Here is a 21,220-nt window from a genome sequence, read left to right as displayed (position 1 = left end):
TAAAATATTTAATGCAATTAATGCATGCGCTGCAAGAACCACTCACGCATTGTCGCGCTCAATCTGCAATGGCGCCATTTTACCTATGTTTTACCTATATAAAGAGCTAAAAGGCAGCGTAAAATGAGTAAAGTGAATTTTGGCAGCCTTTGATGCCTTTTTTTTTTTTTTAATTGGCTAAAGCCTTACAATCCCTCTCCCTACGATTAGAAATATCGTGGGAAGCAATGTGGGGAAGCAAGGTAGTAATTGATCTTTTTCTTAACACCCTTTGTTATTTCCAAAAGCAGAGAAGATATATCAATTGGTAGCACTAAGCACAGTCATGGTTGCACTTCACATCATGCATTGGGCATGGCTACAGTATCATTTACTGAAAGTTCAACAAATAAACTAGATGGCAATATTTAGTCACAATATACAAAGTCCCGTTTATCCTTTTAGAATTACAAGTCTTTCTATCCGTGGATCCCTCTCACAGAAAGAATGTTAATAATGTAAATGCCATCTTGAGGATTTATTGTCATAATAAACAAATACAGTACTTATGTACTGTATGTTGAATGTATATATTTGTCCGAGTTTTATTCATTTTTTTTTTTTAATGCATTGCCAAAATGTATTTGACCGGGAAAAATTATCGGGAATGATTGGAATTGAATCAGGAGCAAAAAAAAAAAAAAGCAATCGGATCGGGACATATCGGGATCGGCAGATACTCGAACTAAAACGATCGGGATCGGATCGGGAGCACAAAAACATGATTGGAACAACCCTACTTTAAAGTAGTTTTTTTCTCATAGTATTCAACTCATTGCATGCCATTGACAGTAATAGACGTCTAGTTCATTTATAATGGCCATGAATGCTTATCACCCAGTCAAACTGGATTGGACATCGAGTGCCGTCAATAACAGTCAATAAGTTAAATGAGTAACCTGTAAGAAAAAAAAAAAAAAAATCATGACACAGTTTACATTGTTATGAGTGCCTACCCCAATTAACCCCTTAATGTAAACTCGAGGAACCAACAACTTCACAATGCCCACATTCCTGTGGTGATTAGGAAATAAATTGGTGGAGGAGCGACAGAACCACCTCAAAAAAGATTTCCCACAAGGCGACGGAAAGAAGTGAACAGGCAGAAAATAGACGACCGGAACAAAGTATTAGTTGTGACACGTTCAGTAAGTCCTAGTCATTATTCTCTGCGGAAACCGGAATATGGGCCAACCAAAAAGGAAAGAGGGGCTTTTTCACAAACTCTTTGAGCACACGCCTCTTTGAAACGACTAGGAAGGAAGGCCACGCTGTACTCAGTAGGACGACGACATCAAACACTCAATCTTAAATGAGCAACCAACCTTGCAAATTAACTACCTAGCAATGTTGCGGGAATCAAAACAGCTTGTACCGCCGCGCCCCCCTGTCGACAGTATGACTTAATCATGTGAAAGTTTTTGGACCACGAAACAATGTTTCATCTATTATTCATCAGCTTGACAGAATGTTTAAAAAGGACAACATTTTCAAAAAGATGATTCTGAAAGCTGCCTCATTCTGCAGAAGAAACAAAAAAGTTCACATTTTGATTCCGCGACTGTGGACATTTTTGCATGAGCTGTTTCAAATAAATGCGAGCATGTCAATTGAAATAGTCAACGTGGTAGGAGGCATTGTTTGTAAGATTATTTGTATTTGTCTCGTACTGTTATATAGGCATATGTTAACAGTTTTTTCAGATAACGCAGTGGGCCAAATAAGTATTTAGTCAACCACCAATTGTGCAAGTTCTCCTACTTGAAAAGATTAGAGAGGCCTGTAATTGTCAACGTGGGTAAACCTCAACCATGAGAGACAGAATTGGGAAAAAAAAACAGAAAATCACATTGTTTGATTTTTAAAGAATTTATTTCCAAGTTAGAGTGGAAAATAAGTATTTGGTCACCTACAAACAAGCAAGATTTCTGGCTGTCAAAGAGGTCTAACTTCTTCTAACGAGGCTCCACTCGTTACCTGTATTAATGGCACCTGTTTTAACTCATTATCGGTATAAAAGATACCTGTCCAAAATCTCAGTCAGTCACACTCCAAACATCACTATGGCCAAGACCAAAGAGCTGTCGAAGGACACAAGAGACAAAATTGTAGACCTGCACCAGTCTGGGAAGACTGAATCTGCAATAGGTAAAACGCTTGGTGTAAAGAAATCAACTTTGGGAGCAATTATTAGAAAATGGAAGACGTAAAAGACCACTGATAATCCCGATCTGGGGCTCCATGCAAGATTTCACCCCGTGGAATCAAAATGATAACAAGAACGGTGAGCAAAAAATCCCAGAACCACATGGGAGGACTTAGTGAATGACCTACAGAGAACTGGGACCACAGTAACAAAGGCTACTATCAGTAACACAATGCGCCACCTGGGACTTAAATCCTGCACTGCCAGATGTGTCCCCCTGCTGAAGAAAGTAAAAGTCCAGGCTCATCTGTGGTTCGCTAGAGAGCATTTGGATGATCCAGAAGAGGACTGTGAGAATGTGTTATGGTCAGATGAAACCAAAATAGAAATTTTTGGTAGGAACACAGGTTCTCGTGTTTGGAGGAGAAAGAATACTGAATTGCATCCGAAGAACACCATACCCACTGTGAAGCATGGGGGTGGAAACATCATGCTTTGGGGCTGTTTTTCTGCAAAGGGGCCAGGACGACTGATCCGTGTAAAGCAGGGGTCCCCAACCTTTTTTGCACCACGGACCGGTGTTCTGTCAAATTTTGCACCCTTATAAAATTTTGCTCCCAAAGCTTTTGTGGTGGTGAAAAAAAGCCCTCTTTTATATTCAGTTGGACTCTCAATGTTATCCAATGGTGCTAAAAAACTATTTACATCATAAACATACATGTGCAACACGGAAATGGCGTAAATTAATGCTTAACGACACGGCGAAGTCCTTAAGTGAGAGGGCTACGTGCAGTTGTTGTGTGTACCTAACATGGAAAACGTAAGTTAATATTCCTTTCTTTAAAGACAGTTTGTCGTGTGCACTTTGGAATCGCTGCATTCGCGGTCCTTTTTAACGTTACGCGCATGCCAACTTTGTCAGAACACCGGCAATGTGCGCCAGAAAAATACAGCAAATATAAAATAGTTTTGTTTTTAGCCCCGTCGTGTTAAGGGCAGGGAAAAATACAACTCACCCGCTGAATCAGTGGGAGGCCTGAGTTTGTTTCGTTGAGACGAGATGGTCCCGAGACGGGAGAGTGAGAGAAGCTAGCATCACAAATACACAATGTTGGAAATTGTAGCACAGTTTTCAGCGCGCTCGTAGCGATGTCAGGATATCCCAAAATGACTTTAATCCAGAACTTCGATAGAGTTGTTGTCTCAAATGTATGTTTAAGGTCGCCGTGATTTGCGATCTCTACAAGCTGATATTCCTGTTGCACAGACATGCTAATATCACTCGGTTTATTCAAGTACGGGTCACGAATTCACTCCTTCGCAGTTCGTGGGTCTTTAATGATTGGGAAGTAGCATAAATTTTGTTTTCTTCGAGGTTGTAGGCACATCTTCTGGCTCGTCAGGTTCCCTTTTCCCCGTAAAAAGTCTGTCCAAAGACGTTTGTTATTCAGTCATTCTAGTGTGGGGGCTAATTATTTCCGGGAAGAAATGTGATTGGCGACGACCTACGTCATACGTTGTTATCGAGTCCAAGAGATATACAAAACGAGATTTAGTGCTAACAGCCCAATTAATGCATTTCTGTGACGACCTCCAATCCTGTAGTTGTATATCTAGAGTAGACAGGGATATTGGTGTGTTAAGCGGCACAGGCCAAAGTCAATCGGCCAGAATGCAGTCGTTAATAAATTCTTTATTATTTCTGCGCGGCCCGGTACCAAATGCGCCACGGACCGGTACCGGTCCGCGGCCCGGTCGTTGGGGACCCCTGGTGTAAAGGACAGAATGAATGGGGCCATGTATTGAGACATTTTGAGTGAAAATCTCCTTCCATCAGCAAGGGCATTGAAGATGAGACGTGGCTGAGTCTTTCAGCTAGACAATGATCCCAAACACACAGCCAGGGCAACAAAGGAGTGGCTTCGTAAGAAGCATTTCAAGGTACTGGAGTGGCCTAGCCAGTCTCCAGATCTTAACCCCATAGAAAATCTGTGGAGGGAGTTGAAAGTCTGTGTTGCCCAACGACAGCCCCAAAACATCACTGCTCTAGAGGAGATCTTGAAGGAATGGGCCAAAGTACCAGCAACAGTGTACTACAACAAAAAAACAAAGGGTACATCACAAAGTATTGAGATGAAGTTTTGGTATTCACCAAATACTTATTTTCCACCATGATTTGCAAATAAATTCTTTAAAAATCAAACAATGTGATTTTCTGTTTTTTTTTTCCACATTCTGTCTCTCATGGTTGAGGTTTACCCATGTTGACAATTACAGGCCTCTCTAATATTTTCAAGTGGGAGAACTCGCACAATTAGTGGCCCCACGGTAGCTTAAAAAACACAACAGGCTGTCAGTGGTCAAAGTGAAAAAAATAAAACAAAAAACAAAAGTATTAGTCGCAGGCCCAGCCAAATTCTGTTATGTATATTAAGTTAGACTTATAGTCCGGAAAATGCGGTATATGGCGGAAAACACGGACAAGGCTGCAAAAGCAGTTTCTGCTCTTGCACCCCTCTTTAAAAGAAACTGCTGTATTTTAAGGCTAAACAACTGTTGTGTTTGACAGACCAATATGTCTATATGCTGCCATAGCAGATTCATGGCGCACTAAGCCTCCGAACTATTTTTAATTTGTCCGTTTTACCCTGAAAACTCCTGTTTACAGACGTAGCGCAACCGCTTTTGTACGGTGGCCGAGAGGTGTCAAGCGAATTGCAAAGTCCAAACACTTTGCAAATAGAAAAAAGCACGAACCCAAATTGTAAACGCTTTGCAAAAGTAAAAAGCACGAATGCAAACTGCCACAACACGATCCCCAATTCCTAAAGCGCGATTGGAAATTGGCAAAAGCACGAACCCCAATTGCCACAACACGACAGCAAGTGGCTCGTAGCACGAATGCAAACTGCTACAACATGATCCCCAATTCCTAAACCGCGATTGCAAACTGGCAAAAGCACGAATCCTAACTGCCACAACACGACAGCAAATAGCTCGTAGCACAACAGCAAACGGCTCACAGCACAGCAGCAAAATCACGCAACACAACAGCAAGTGGATGACCCGGCACTTTAAAAAAAAAAAAAAAAAAAAAAAAAAAAAAGGACACTTTATACGTGCTTTGTGACCATCTATATGGACCTCCAAGAAGTTGCCTCCCCCATCAGACGCAAATTTATATAAAAATGATGTCAATCGTTTGTGCTGCAACGGTTTTGTTGATACAGTATTATGCTTTTATAGAGATATTAATTTCGAGTGGTGACGTCACTCGTAGCTTTTCCTCAGTTTAGCTCCCGCGGCTAATGGAGCGCACCAACTCTCTCAATAACAGAGGGGTGTCTTAATAACTAGCACGAGCATAACACAAATTCGGGTCCATTTTGCACTAAACTGGGAGCTTAGAGGGACGTCATCACTCGAAATCAATATCTCAAGCCCCCCAACTTACTGCAAAATGGACCCGAATTTGTGTTATGCTCGTGCTAGTTATTAGGACAGCCCTCTGTTATTGAGAGAGTTGGTGCGCTCCATTAGCCGCGCTAAACTGAGGAAAAGCTACGAGTGACGTCACCACTTGAAATTAATATGTCTATAAAATTATAATACTGTATCAACAAAACCGTTGCAGCACAAACGATTGACATCAATTTTATATAAATTTGCGTCTGATGGGGGGGGGGGCAACTTCATGGAGGTCCATATAGATGGTCACAAAGCACATATAAAGTGTATAAAGTGTCCTCCCCCCGCCCCTTTTTTTTAAACTTCCGGGTCATCCACTTGCCGTAGTGTTGCGTGATTTTGTTGCTGTGCTGTCAGCCGTTTGCTGTTGTGCTACGAGCTATTTGCTGTCGTGTTGTGGCAGTTGGGATTCGTGCTTTTGCCAATTTGCAATCGCGCTTTAGGAATTGGGGATCGTGTTGTGGCAGTTTGCATTCGTGCTACGAGCCATTTGCTGTCGTGTTGTGGCAATTGGGGTTCGTGCGTTTGCCAGTTTGCAATCGCTCTTTAGGAATTGGGGATCGTGTTGTGGCAGTTTGCATTCGTGCTTTTTACTTTTGCAAAGCGTTTACAATTTGGGTTCGTGCTTTTTTCTATTTGCAAAGTGTTTGGACTTTGCATTTCGCCTGACACCTCTCGGCCACCGTACTTTTGTTTCAACCTAGCCATAAAAAGAAGGTAAGCAATTATATTATTTATTCAAAATGTCTATAATTTTTAGCTTAGAATCATTAATTGTTGTTTGATATTCAGTTTAAAAAAAGCAACTTTAAAAAATTATTCTCTTGCATATTTTAAAATTTTAAACGAATTCCATCACAATGAAAAATTTGGCATCTGTAAAAAAGTCACGGATATCTACCTGAAAACTATCGCTTAAATGATTTTTTTTTGTTACTGTCGCATTCTCCCCAATATGTTAGATGATAAATAATCGATCACCCCCCAAAAAATAATTGAAAAATAACGTATAAAATGGTAACTATATGAAAAAGAAAATCTCATCAACTACTTGTTGACTGCGATTTCTGCATCGCGACTCTTTTTATATCACCATGTTTCACCCATAAAATTAAAAAAAATCCGGCTGTGGCCATTCACAGCTGTGTCTTGACACTTGGTGATACATGCTACATTGAGTTTTTGGATCGAAACAAGGTAAGTATGCGATAATATCTCGTTAAAGTCTTTAATTCTGCTTTTGCCTACTCTCGCCTCCAATTCGGGTTTTGCTGTTTAAAAAAATTTTTTTTTTTTTTTTTTAAATGCCCTCCTCTTAAAAATTTTTGTTCCCCTAGAAAATTGAGATTTCAAGCTTTCCAATGATGTATCACACATGCATACCGGACAGTTTTGAAATTTGGCCAAACTGGGGGTCTGAAATCGGAATTTCAAGTCACCTGAGTGTTTTCCGCTATATATTCCTTACCTAAAAATGCCATTATGCTTGATAACACACATCACTTAAAAGTTAAGTGATTACGTTAAGTGAATTTCTATTTCTGTCAAGCTATTTTTAAGTTCTAGTTAAGTTTTAAGTTAGTCTAAACTGTAAGTCCTGATAGGATTTTGAGTTTTTGCAGTGTTCAAAATAAATGAATGATACCTGCTGTAGTGGAGCACATTAGCAACCAGTGCTACTTGGTGTTTTATTCAGCAATGACTACTGAGCTAAAATTGACAGTTAGCATTATTAATAGGGCTGTCAAACGATTAAAATTTTTAATCGAGTTAATTACAGCTTAAAAATTAATTAATCGTAATTAATCGCAATTCAAACCATCTATAAAATATGCCATATTTTTCTGTAAATTATTGTTGGAATGGAAAGATAAGACAAAAGACGGATATATAGATTCAACATACGGTACATAAATACTGTATTTGTTTATTATAAAAATAAATCAACAAGATGGCATTAACATTATTGACATTCTCTTAAAGCGATCCATGGATAGAAAGACTTGTAGTTCTTAAAAGATTAATCTAAGTACAAGTTATAGAAATTTTATATTAAAACCCCTCTTAATATTTTTGTTTTATTAAAATTTGTAAAATTTTCAATCAAAAAATAAACTAGTAGCTCGCCATTGTTGATGTCAATAATTACACCATGCTCACTCATTGTGCTTAAACCCGTGAAATCATTTGGACCCAAGCACCAGCAGAGGGCGCCAAACACCAAAAAACAAGTAACAAGCGGACATTACACTGCTGTCATTTTAATTTGTTTGAGCGGGGCATGTGTGTTAATTGCGTCAAATATTTTAACTTGATTAATTTAAAAAATTAATTAACGCCCGTTAATGCGATAATTTTGACAGCCCTAATTATTAAGTTTTTATTTTACACCCTCATCACTCTACAATGCTATGTTTTCACAGATTAAACAAAGCCTGTATGTAAGACAAATTAGCCAGGCATCGACAGTGGTCATAACTAAAGATGGGTCCGATCACGTCATTTTCAAAGTATCGTAATCGGCAAAAAAAATATCGAACATGCCTTTTTTTAACGTATATATATTTTTTAATCAAATCGTTTTCTAATTGTATTTAATGTTACAGACAAAATGTTTTACACTCATCCAGAGTCTTAATAACGTTAACGCAATTAACGCACGCGCTGCACGACCCACTCACGCATTGTCGCGTTCGATCTATAATGGCGCCGTTTTACCTATATATAGAGCTAAAAGGCAACGTAAAATGAGTAGAGTGAATTTTGGCAGTCTTTGGAGCCTTTTTTTTAAATGACTAAAGCCTTACATTCCCTCTCTCAACAATTAGAAATATTGTGGGAAGCAATGTGGGGAAGAAAGGTAGTAGTTGATCTTTTTCTTAACACCCTATGTTATGTCCCAATGCAGAGAAGATATATCAATTGGTGCCACTACGCAGTCATGGTTGCACTTCCCATCATGCATTTGGGCAGAACAGTTAAATGGCTACAGTATCATTTACTGACAGCTCAACAAATACACTAGATGGCAATATTTAGTCACAATATACAAAGTCACATTTATTTTTTTACAAGTCTTTCTATCCGTGGACCCCTTTCACAGAAAGAACGTTAATAATGTAAATGCCATCTTGAGGATTTATTGTCATAATAAACAAATACAGTACTTATGTACTGTATGTTGAATGTATATATTCGTCCGAGTTTTATTCATTTTTTTCTTAATGCATTACCTAAATTTACATATATGATCGGGAAAAATTATCAGGAATGATTGGAATTGAATCGGGAGCAAAAAAAAAGCAATCGGATCGGGGAAATATGGGGATCGGCAGATACTCAAACTAAAACGATCGGGAGCAAAAAAACATGATCAGAACAACCCTAGTCATAATTAATAGAAACCTAGCCCTCCGCAGGGCTAACGTTATTCTTATTTATTAGCGCTTAGAAGTCTACTGCTTTAAGATGGCGGCTATTTATTAACACCACTGACTCTGTCATTTCTAGTTCAACATACATGTCATCTCGATGAGACGCATCAGATGCTATCTACCACCGTAGCGTCATGCGGGCTAGTTTTTAGCAATGTCGGCGTCGTTTGTAGCGGCTGTCGGCTGCAGTAAGTTTTTTAAATTTCTTTATTTTATTGCTTGTCTTCTACGCACGTGACATCAACGCGTTGTCCTGCATTAAAAATAGTCCGAGCAAAACGTGATGCTTACAGCTGTCACATTTAAACGATTACTCCAGGTGAATAAAATTACTCCGATCAGTTTTTAAACTCGAGTTACTCGAGCTGCTCGAGTATTCGTTTCAGCTGTACAGTCAGCCTTGAAATAATCACACACTTAATGTGGACACGACCTCGATTCCAGATACAGAATGAGATGATGTTTACCTCCGTCCAGGTCTTCGCTGCCAAAGTGCCTCCTGTAGAAGAGCATCATCTCAATCCTGTAGCATTTGTACAGCGAGATGAGGAAGATGAGCAGCAGCAGGATGGCTCCGAGCCCCCCGGCAAGCTCCACCGTGTACATGAGCTCTGCTGAGGACGACACACACAGAAGGCCAACGAAAATGTCAGTCGAGCGAAAGATTTTCAAATGACAGAGGAAAGGTGTCATTTTGTACTGAGATGAGAGTCTTGTGATAAATACTACTCTATTCTTTAACATGTGACATTGAGTATCGAAGTGAAAGCGGTTCTACTCTATTTAAGGGACAAATTATGGAAAATAACTTGAATTGCTTGTAAATCTTTTGTTGTTCACTGAGCAAGACGTTCTGCACTTCCGTCTCACGGTTACATAACTGAAGGACCAATTTGCGTATTAACCTCCCCCACATTGAGCTACAAGTGACTAGCCAGATGGACAAAGCTCAAAAGCAACTTTTAAGGGAGCCTGTATTGCATTCGTTCTGATCAGAGTTAACAGTGATGAAAGAAACGAGTGCTTGATTGCTTAGTTATTATTTTTGTCATGTCCATTTGTAATATGTACATGCATTATAATGGAAAAGGCTTTCTGGAAAGGCTAAGGCTTAGTTGTCAGGGTAACAAATGCTTTATTTGCCATTGGCCGAGCATTGTATGCTGCGGGGCTTCCTGGAAGGGAGCGCTAGTCCAATCAACCTGCATTAAGGTCAATGTCAAAAGCAGAAGGACATAGTCTATTTTCCCAAATATTGGCATCTACTCTGATACTGAGGAAATGTCTCAATTAGTCATGTGTGTGATCCACGTGGGCTAATAAATACGCTTTTCCCCTCGAGGAACAAAAATAGGTACCGTTTTTTTTGGGACTATAAATCACAGTTTATTTTCATAGTTTGGCTGGGGTGCGATTTATACTCTGAAGCGATTTAAGTGTGAAATTATGCACAGATTATTACCGTATTGGGCCGAATATAAAACGGTGTTTTTTGCATTGAAATAAGATTGAAAAAGAGGGGGTCGTCTTATATTCGCTGTCTAGACATTATACCCATTCACGACCAGTGTTGTCTCAGATTACTTGAAAAAGTAATTTAATTACTGATTACTGATTACGCCTCAAAAAAGTAGTCTAGTTACTTTACTAATTACTTCATTATCAAAGTAACTAAGTTACTTTAAATGTAATCAATCAGTTACTTTTTACCCATTTTTCTCCCTTTGCCGCCTCAACATAAGAATGACAACAGAGAAATGTCATCACATGTAATTGACTTTCCGATGATTGAATTTAAAGGGGAATATCAGAATTTTGCGCTACCTTAGCCACTCTGGAGCCCTGAAACTGACAAATATCTGACAAACTGCTTGGAATTTGTTGAAATCAACTCCACCGACCAATTAAACCCCGATAACTTTAAGATTTAGCCTAATGTCAAAACTTCCAAATTTTGGGTTATGGTTAACAGCATATCAAATGTAAAAACAATGCAAACTGACTGCACAAAATTGCAAAGGTGTTGGCGGACGCGGATGCGCGTGCATAACCCGGAAGTTCTCCTCTCAACGCACACACAGTCAATTTGGCCACAAAACATGGCAGCAACTAAGCACTTTACACTCAATCGGACTTACAACACATCCCACAGATGCTAAACGAACACATCACCTCACGGCATAAATCTGCAACACGCATATGAAGTAAACAAAGCTTGCCAACTTGGAGCGATGACTGCCCGTCGTTGCTACGGCAAAGCTACGAAACGGCCGCGGGGTCCAACCTTTTGCTGATACCCTCCAGAATGAAGGAAAAATACTCACTTTCATTCATGGATATCCACAGATCAACATTCCCTTGCAACGTCTCAACACTCGGCTCGAATGTCCACCCGCCTGGCCCACGCCTTCAGTCCAACAACACATGCGACGCGGGACCAAAACAGGAAATAGCTAAGAGGTTGTCATGGTAGCACGTACCAGGAAACTTTTATTTTAGCATTTTCTACTCAAAATGCTCTTCGTACATGACTACAATATTCTTCATTCTACATACGTTATGAGCAGGGGTGCACATAATTTTTTTGCCCAGGTTCTCAGAGGAGGACCTGGAGATGTGACTTGGTCCTCATTGAGCTTGAGAGCCGACCCGCCTGATGCGATAAATTTATGACAAGCTTTACTTAAAGCTAATTAACTTTAATTAATTATATTAACAATTAATGCTTGATTAAAATCAACTGGCACAACAAAATTGCCATTACTTTGAAGTGAAACGTAAAGAAATAAACAAAAAAGCACCAATTCAAAATAAAGGGCATTATGCGGCTCCCACATTAACTCCAAGCCTTTTTAAAAGTGGGATGTCCTCCTCATAAGACCTCATTGAACGTGCATGTTTAGCTTTGTAAAATGCGAGCAAAAACACGTTTGTCAGTGCATGTCGCTGTTCATTACCTCTATTCCGCCCTATTCCGCCACTTGTCCATAGGGCGAGTGGGGTCCTGTCTGACATCGATAGTTTGCTCAATTGCCACATGCTCTCTGTTTTTTTCGTGCTTTTCAAAGTTTGGATGGCTGAAATTCTTTGACCCTACATAAAATGCCCTGCTCTTATCGGCGACATTGGGATTCTCACGGCACATTTTGTACCGCATTTCCGTGCGAGCATCATTTGCTTCTAGCCATGGTACCTCCTGTAGCCACTTTTCAGCAAAAGTCCTTTTTTTCGGTAGCTCCGGTGACGTCTCTGTCGTCTGTCTGTCTTTTGACGGGGGTGGGGGAACAGGGAAGTAATTACATTTTGAGAAGTTATTTTCTCGTGTCCGCTGCAAATACAGTGGTCAGCCATCGGTACGCAAAAGCGTATGGAAGCCGTTGAGGGCCAGCGCGTTTGTCTACGTCCAGTATGCATGCGCGCATGCGGACCACTTATGTGCACCCCTGGTTATGTGGCAATGAAAAACTAGTAACGCAGAGACACTAAGGAAACTAACTTTAATCAGATTACTGGTGTAGAAAAAAGAATGCGTTAGATTACTCGATACTGAAAAAAGTAATCAGATTACAGTAACGCGTTACTAATGCGTTACTGACAACACTGTTCACGACGCTAGATGACGCCAAATATCATTGAAGCGATGTTCGGACAGATCTCAGCTACTCTCCCCATTCACGATGCTAGATGGCGGCAGATATCATTGAAGCGATGTTCTGTCATGACAGATCTCAGCTACTAGTTTAACCAGTTTGCATTATTTTATAGCAGTGTTTTTCCTTATTCAGATTTGTTTCAAGAATACAGTTACAGTTAGACTTCACTTTGACAGTTAATGCAGTTATTGCAATTTTGTTGTTTTACCACAATAGATTGGTTTATTTACATTTCAAAAACCAGAAGCCATTCATTTACGAATGTGATTGCACTTTAGTTTACATATTTAAATGTTCAGATATTAAGATTTGAAAAGGGGCAAAATAACATGCTTTTTCTCTCAAATATGTTGTTATAATTATTTGTTTCAGATGTACTGTAATTATTTTCTGTATAAAAATTAATTTGGTGTTCAAAAAGTCTTTTTTCAAACTTGAGTCTTGAAAAAGAGGGGGTCGTCTTATAATCAAGGCCGTCTTACGTATATTCGGGCCAATACGGTATATCATTTCACGTGTTATTTTTACACTAAACTGCAAGACAGCGCTCAAGGACTGTGTTTCAACTTAATATCTACAATACGTGCGGGGCACGTTCTCAGTTCGTTGCTTATGCGTCATGTAACGTTAGCATTCTGTATACTTATGCGGCCAGTTGTTGTCTATTCTATTTTAATTTTAAATTGCATTTAAGATAACATGTTTGTTTTAGAATTAGACTGGTCTTTATTGCAAGGGGGTAGGTTTGGTCTCAACATTGGTAGGGACGATGTGGCATAACCTGATTTTACACTTTTTGCTGGGGACGGGACATTCTTAATGATCGATGCAAAAATAAATCTGTATTGAATTATACAAACTTTTATGTGTATTGGTTCAACCTACACCGTTCAAACCTTTGTTTTCAAAAATGATTGAAGAAGCATTTTGAAAACTTCCAGAAAAAAATTACGGATTTTATGAGCAAATTTTAATTGTATTATTTGAACATAAATTATATTAAGATACACAAAAAATACAAGCTTGTTAATCATCTCTTAACTATCCAGGAATGCAAAAAAAACAACAACAAAAAAACATTTGTCTTAAGACCACTCAACATTGTCTAAATACAGAAATTAGATAAAACTTTGTCAGGGAATAACAAAAAAAAAAAAAAAAAAATTAAATGGTGCCGTCCTTCAGGTAAAACACTACTGCTTTTGTCCACAAGCACAGCTAAATTCAACAACAACAAAAAAAAAGAAAATTCCTGTGGGCTTCTTTAAGACCACATAAATAAAATGAAAAGTAAAATTGTAGAGAAGGGGGTAAAACTCGGTTCACTACATTTCTCACAGTTTAATTAACGTTAACAGTAAAAATACATAAAGGAGAACACTTTCCTTTAAGCAGCTACCTACTCGGGTTTTGGAGGTTAGCAAGAGTTTAATGTTATGCTAACTCTGATGCAGGTCAGACTTTCAGAGCTAAATTAGTGGTGTGTTCCCCACTTCCACAACATTGATGTCTTTTTACATTTACTACAGTGGCTGCAGCTGGCTGAAAAAAAACCCTCTAATATCCCTAATATCTAATGTCTGTAGGGGTGTATGTGTGTGGGGGGGGGGTGACAAGTTATAATCCTATCAAATGTGCGTTTAGGAAGAAAAAATGGGCCGGCACATTCAGTAAGTGAAAAGAGGTACATGTAAGTATGAACATAATGAAAATAATTCACTTAATAATGATGGGGTCTATTACAACAATTAAAACATATGGGAAGACAATCTAAATGACCTATATAACTGAGGTCATTATATGAAACACATAAGGTTGCTTAAAAGTCGGTGGGGACAACTTGAGCATCCTGAAAAACCTACGCCCTTGCTTTATTGTCACTGTCCTCAATAAAATGAACATTGTGAAACAATAAAATCTGACATGGCACTTCGGCATAAACATATGGAATGATTTAAAAGAAAAGAAAAAATAAATAAATAGGAAAGTATTTACTCTGGGGCAAATAAGTATTTAGTCAACCACAAATTGTGCAAGTTCTCCTACTTGAAAAGATTGGAGAGGCCTGTACTTGTCAACATGGGTAAACCTCAACCATGAGAGACAGAAAGTGAAAAAAAAAAAAACAGAAAATCACATTGTTTGATTTGTAAAGAATTTATTTTCAATTTAGAGTGGAAAATAAAGTATTTGGTCACCTACAAAAAAGCAAGATTTCTGGCTGTCCAAGAGGTCTAACTTCTTCTAATGAAGTCTAACGAGGCCCCACTCGTTACCTGTATTAATGGCACCTGTTTAAACTCATTATCGGTATAAAAGACACCTGTCCACAATCAGTCACACTCCAAACTCCACTATGGCCAAGACCAAAGAGCTGTTGAAGGACACCAGAGACAAAATTGTAGACCTGCACCAGGCTGGGAAGACTGAATCTGCAATAGGTAAAACGCTTGGTGTAAAGAAATCAACTGTGGGAGCAATTATTAGAAAATGGAAGACATACAAGACCACTGATAATCTCCCTCGATCTGGGGCTCCACGCGAGATCTCACCTGATAACAAGAACGGTGAGCAAAAATCCCAGAACCACACAGGGGGACCTAGTGAATGACCTTCAGAGAGCTGGGACCACAGTAACAAAGGCTACTATCAGTAACACAATGCGCCGCCAGGGACTCAAATCCTGCACTGCCAGACGTGTCCCCCTGCTGAAGAAAGTACACGTTCAGGCTCGTCTGCGGTTCGCTAGACAGCATTTGGATGATCCAGAAGAGGACTGGAAGAATGTGTTATGGTCAGATGAAACTAAAATAAAACTTTTTGTAGAAACACAGGTTCTCGTGTTTGGAGGAGAAAGAATACTGAATTGCATCCGAAGAACACCATACCCACTGTGAAGCATGGGGGTGGAAACATCATGCTTTGGAGCTGTTTTTCTGCAAAGGGACCAGGACGACTGATCTGTGTAACGGAAAGAAAGAATGGGGGCATGTATCGAGAGATTTTGAGTGAAAATCTCCTTCCATCAGCAAGGGCATTGAAGATGAGACGTGGCTGGGTCTTTCAGCATGACAATGATCCCAAACACACAGCCAGCGCAACAAAGGAGTGGCTTCGTAAGAAGCATTTCAAGGTCCTGGAGTGGCCTGACCAGTCTCCAGATCTAAACCCCATGGAAAATCTGGAGGGAGTTGAAAGTCCGTGTTGCCCAACGACAGCCCCAAAACATCACTGCTCTAGAGGAGATCTGCATGGAGGAATGGGCCAAAATACCAGCAACAGTGTGTGAAAAGCTTGTGAGGAGTTACAGAAAACGTTTGGCCTCCATTATTGCCAACAAAGGGTACATAACAAAGTATTGTGATGAACTTTTGGTATAGACCAAATACTTATTTTCCACCATGATTTGCAAATATACTCTTTAAAAATCAAACAATGTGACTTTCTGGGTTTTTCCCCACATTCTGTCTCTCATGGTTGAGGTTTACCTATGTTGACAATTACAGGCCTCTCTAATATTTTCAAGTGGGAGAACTTGCACAATTAGTGGTTGACTAAATACTTATTTGCCCCACTGTATATATATTGATCATAAAAAATATAGGTGATTATCTCTGCATTAGGTGATTTTTTTTGCAACTAGTATGAAATCTGAGACTTTTATAGTCATTTTAAGTTGTGTTATACTTACTAGTATATAAAGAAAAAATAATAATCGGGTTTTTATAAGAGAACGACTTTGAATTTTTTGATGCCGCTGCTCATGGAGACTCACATATGGCTAAGGTAGATTCCTGTTTTGGGTTTAGGTCAGTAGCAGCTTTGGTTTTGAAAATATGTGAATTTGAACTTTTTGAAAATAGGCCCCCTACGAATTTGCAGTTTCCTGTGTCATGTCAATAGGTTATGAAGTCTATGCGAGTTCAGTTTCTATGCTGGCGACGTAACCCGAATTTCCGCGTCAGTTAATTAACCCTTTAAGTACCTTAAAGTTTTGAATGGAAGAAATGCCTTAATTGTACCTAAACACACACGCATGACATTCTCCAGAATTTCAATTTTATTAACTCACCTAGACATTAAAAATCAGAATTCATGGCAGCGTGAATAGCACTTCCACTTCTGCAATTGTAAAGAAGTCAGCATTTTCTTTTTACAAATGTCCTACTTCTGTGTGGCCCTGTTTTGAGCCCCGCCTCAATTATAAGGCGCTCGGCTTGCGAATATGCAACTTTAAGCTGACAGTCATCCACTCGGTTACATATACACTCCACGGACTGAACTATCATCGGTATCGGGGGAAGCTAAGCTCCCAGCGAGGCGGCATCCATCATCAGCGGGCAGACACGAGAGCCTCATAGGTTTGGGAGAGATGACTGTGCTCGGGGGAGGAAGACAAATAGAAGTAGATGAGCAAAAAGTGGATTCATCTGGTTGGCGCGGTGAGGCAATGAAACGGCACTGCACTTTGGCTGCCTTCCACGCAGAGACTCATGAAAACGTTGGTTGGGCATTTTAAAAAACGAGACGGCTCGCTTTACTCATCGCACCGACGTCCCTTCTGTCTTTGCAGCTTATAATGAACCCTCCCAACCACCTCAACCCTCCACCCCTTTGCTGCATTTTTCTGCTCATTTCTCTTCTCTATTATCTCCTCCCAATCTCCCCAGTGGGTTAGCACGGGAGGGATGACTTATGTTGTGAATTAAAGCAGCGTTTACCTGCTTTCCTCTGCTAAAGAACTGCTGCGCTTTAAATCTCTGTCAGCGAGTCCCTGAACGGCTGCCATTGGGAACGCGTGGTCTCTTTTGTTTTAGCAAATATTAAGTCCACAAAAAATACTATATATTAGGCATAGGTCAATTGTAGTATTATTCCTCAGAACTGGCTGTGAAGTGACATGGCTTTAAAGTTGCACAAATCAACAACAACAGTAGTTTCCGGACTAGAAGTCGCACTTTTTTGTCATAGTATTACGGCACCATTAAACTACATCGACAGAAATAAAATAAATTCAAGCAATCTGGTGTGCAGAAACTATTTAGTAAACATTAGCATTATATAGCATTTAAGCTAGCGGACTTTTGGTATTCAAGTTAGCCAGTTGTTGCATTGTTGCAATTGGCTAACATGCAGAGCAAAAGTATGCGATATTAAATGCTAAATAATGCTAATGTTTACAACAATTAGCTAACTTGCATTGCAAAGGTCCACTAGCTTAAATGCTATATAATGCTAATGTTTACAACAGTTGGCTAATTTGCATAGCAAAAGTCCGCTATCTCAAATGCCATATACTAGAGATGTCTCGATCGGGTCCGATCACGTCATTTTCAAAGTATCGGAATCGGCAAAAAAATATCGGCCATGCCTTTTTTTAATATATATATTTTTTAATTATATCGTTTTCTAATTGTATTTAACGTTACAGACATAATATGTTACACTCATCCAGAGTCTTTGGTTAAGGCTTATCATAGGGATATCTACAATATCCCGATAATGGCGGCAATTAATTTATTAATAAATGTGTCACGTTAATATATTTAACACTATTAATATATACACTGCACGACCCTCTCACTCATTATAGCACTCAATCTGTTATGACGCCGCTCTACCTTTATAAAGAGATAAAAGGCAGCGCGAAATGAGTCGAGTGAATTTTGGCAGCTTTTGAAGCCGTCCTTCTATTATCTCAACCTTGCAATCCCTCGCCCTATGATTAGAACTATCATGGCGAGCAATGTGGGGAAGCAAGGTGGCAATAGATCTTTGTCTTAACACCTTAATTTATTTCCCAAAGCAGAAAAAATATATATCCATTGGTAGCACAACGCACAGTCATGGTTTTGCTTCCCATCATGCATTGGGGCATGCTGCAGTATCATTTACTGAAAGCTCAACAAATACACTAGATGGCAATATTTAGTCACAATGCACAAAGTCACAAGTCTTTCTATCTGTGGATCCCTCTCACAGAAAGAATGTTAATAATGTAAATGCCAGCTTGAGGATTTATTGTCATAATAAACAAATACAGTACTGATGTACTGTATGTTGAATGTATATATTCGTCCGAGTTTTATTTATTTTTTTCTTAATGCATTGCCAAAATGTATATGATCGGGAAAAATTATCGGGAATGATTGGAATTGAATCATGCAAAAAAAAAAGCAATCGGATCAGGAAATATCGGGATCGGATCGGAAGCAAAAAAACATGATCAGAACAACCCTACTATATACTGTAATCCTAATGTTTGTAACAATTGGATAACTTGCATAGCAAAAGTCCTTTAGCTTAAATGGTATATAATGCTAATGTTTACAACAATTGGCTAACTTGCATAGCAAAAGTCTGCTAGCTTAAATGCTATATAAAGCTAATGTTTAATACAAGTGGAATTTTTTCTCCAGACAACTGGCCAAGCGTCCGGCAGATATTTTTTGCGGTCGCACCCCCAGCAGCACCCTTAAGTTCCGCCCCTGCTATCAAGAAATCATTCCTAAAGTATTGCCACTGTTTTTTTTTGTAAAATCAACTCTTCATTTTCTTGAAACAAAACAATCATACACAATATAATAACGTTACAAGAGTAAAATATGAGAAGCGTGAATATTATAATATATTAGTCTTTCATTCATGTATCCCTGCATCCTACTGTTATTATTTCTATATTGTTTTGGTAAAATAAAATGTTTCACAAGGTGGTTTGGTGTCCTTGAATGGATTGTCTTGGAGCATAGAAGTTTCACTATTCCACTATCTGCAGTCACTCACTTTCTAAGATGTGCATGAAGCTGCTGGGAAGTTTTGCAGTGTTGCATCAAGGGAGAGTTGGGAGAGCATGAAATAAACATCAGAATGTAAAGTGAGTGAGGACAGTGAGAGAATGAGAGCGAGTGTTGGACTTTCTTCCAATCATTCTAAGGACATCTTCTCTTTACTGCTGTTGCTGCACATACGCAGCCGTGAGGAGTTGATGTGCAGTGACCAACTCAAACAATTGCTGTGTCTTCAAAAAGCTCTCACAGAGACTTTGATAACAGCGGGGAGAAAAGGAGACAAGAATGCTAAACTATCATTTTTACTTTTTTTTCAGGGGGTGGGGGAGCGTGCTACAGAAACTAGTGATTTTCAAAAAACTTAAACATTCCACCTTAAGATAACTGCTCACCTTCAGTTGAGACTGCCACGTAGAGTATGTATTGTATTCATTTAACTGTTTCGTATTTAGATATGATTCTAATATAGTGGCCCTCTCATGTACAGGGATCATTCGACATGCGAGTAGGCCACATTTGAATGGTAAAATTGCATTTAAAGGGAATGAAAGAAGCCAGTTTGCTTGGCGGTGAATGAAGTCTGCTGCGCTGAAGCCCACAACAACACAAACCGCTCTCGCTCAAATATGTCAGGATTAGGGTTGTTCCGATCATGTTTTTTAAGTTTGAGTATCTGCCGATCCCGATATTTCTCGATCCGATTGCTTTTTGTTTTTGCTCCCGATTCAATTCCAATCATTCCCGATAATTTTTCCCCATCATATACAGTACATTTTGGCAATGCATTAAGAAAAAAAAAAGAATAAAACTCAGTCGAATATATACATTCAACATACAGTACATAAGTACTGTATTTGTTTATTATGACAATAAATCCTCACGATGGCATTTACATTATTAATATTCTTTCTGTGAGAGGGATCCACGGGTAGAAAGACTTGTAATTCTTAAAGGATAAATGTGACTTTGTATATTGTGACTAAATATTGCCATCTAGTGTATTTGTTGAGCTTTCAGTAAATGATACTGTAGCCATTTAACTGTTGTGCCCAAATGCATGATGGGAAGTGCACCCATGACTGTGCGTAGTGGTACCAATTGATATATCTTCTCCGCGTTGGGAAGTAACATAGGGTGTTAAGAAAAAGATCAATTACTACCTTTCTTCCCCACATTGCTTCCCACGATATTTCTAATCGTAGGGAGAGGGATTGTAAGGTTTTAGCCAATTAAAAAATGCTCCAAATGCTGCCAAAATTCACTCTACTCATTTTACGCTGCCTTTTAGCTCTATAAAAAGGTAAGACGGCACCATTACAGATTGAACACGATAATGCGTGAGTGAGACGTCCAGCGCATGCGTTAATTGCGTTAAATATTTTAATGTGATAAATTTGTAAAAAAAAATTAATTACCGCCGTTAACGGGATAAAATTGATAACCCTTCCTTAAGCCTAAACTAAAGACTCTGAATGAGTGTAACATATTATGTCTAACGTTAAATACAATTAGAAAACGATTTTATTAAAAAATATATATATATCAAAAAAAGGCATGTCCGATATTTATTTGCCGATTCCAATACTTTGAAAAGGACGTGATCAGACCCGATCGATCGGCATCCCAATCTCTAGTCAGGATGGGTACATCTGCGAAATTGCTGCGGTGGACTCATTCACGATGAGTAGAGAT

General features: G+C 39.1%; 1 protein-coding gene across 5 annotated transcripts in view; it reads right to left on the bottom strand.

The window, feature by feature from the left end:
* il1rapl1a (interleukin 1 receptor accessory protein-like 1a) overlaps positions 1-21,220 on the bottom strand; it is a 628,485-nt gene that overhangs the window by 20,754 nt on the left and 586,511 nt on the right. For 3 of the 5 annotated variants that reach the window (XM_057852781.1, XM_057852784.1, XM_057852782.1), the window contains exon 9: positions 9,555-9,701. In XM_057852781.1, coding sequence (XP_057708764.1) covers positions 9,555-9,701 — 147 coding nt within the window. The remainder of the gene's footprint in view (positions 1-9,554; positions 9,702-21,220) is intronic. The other 2 variants (XM_057852783.1, XM_057852785.1) reach the window with 1 other exon arrangement.

This window comes from Corythoichthys intestinalis, chromosome 12 (genome assembly GCF_030265065.1).
Source record: "Corythoichthys intestinalis isolate RoL2023-P3 chromosome 12, ASM3026506v1, whole genome shotgun sequence".
In the NCBI taxonomy this organism is placed as follows: domain Eukaryota; kingdom Metazoa; phylum Chordata; class Actinopteri; order Syngnathiformes; family Syngnathidae; genus Corythoichthys; species Corythoichthys intestinalis.
The sequence above is the reverse complement of the archived record's forward strand: the minus strand, read 5'-3'. Positions and strand labels throughout refer to the sequence as shown.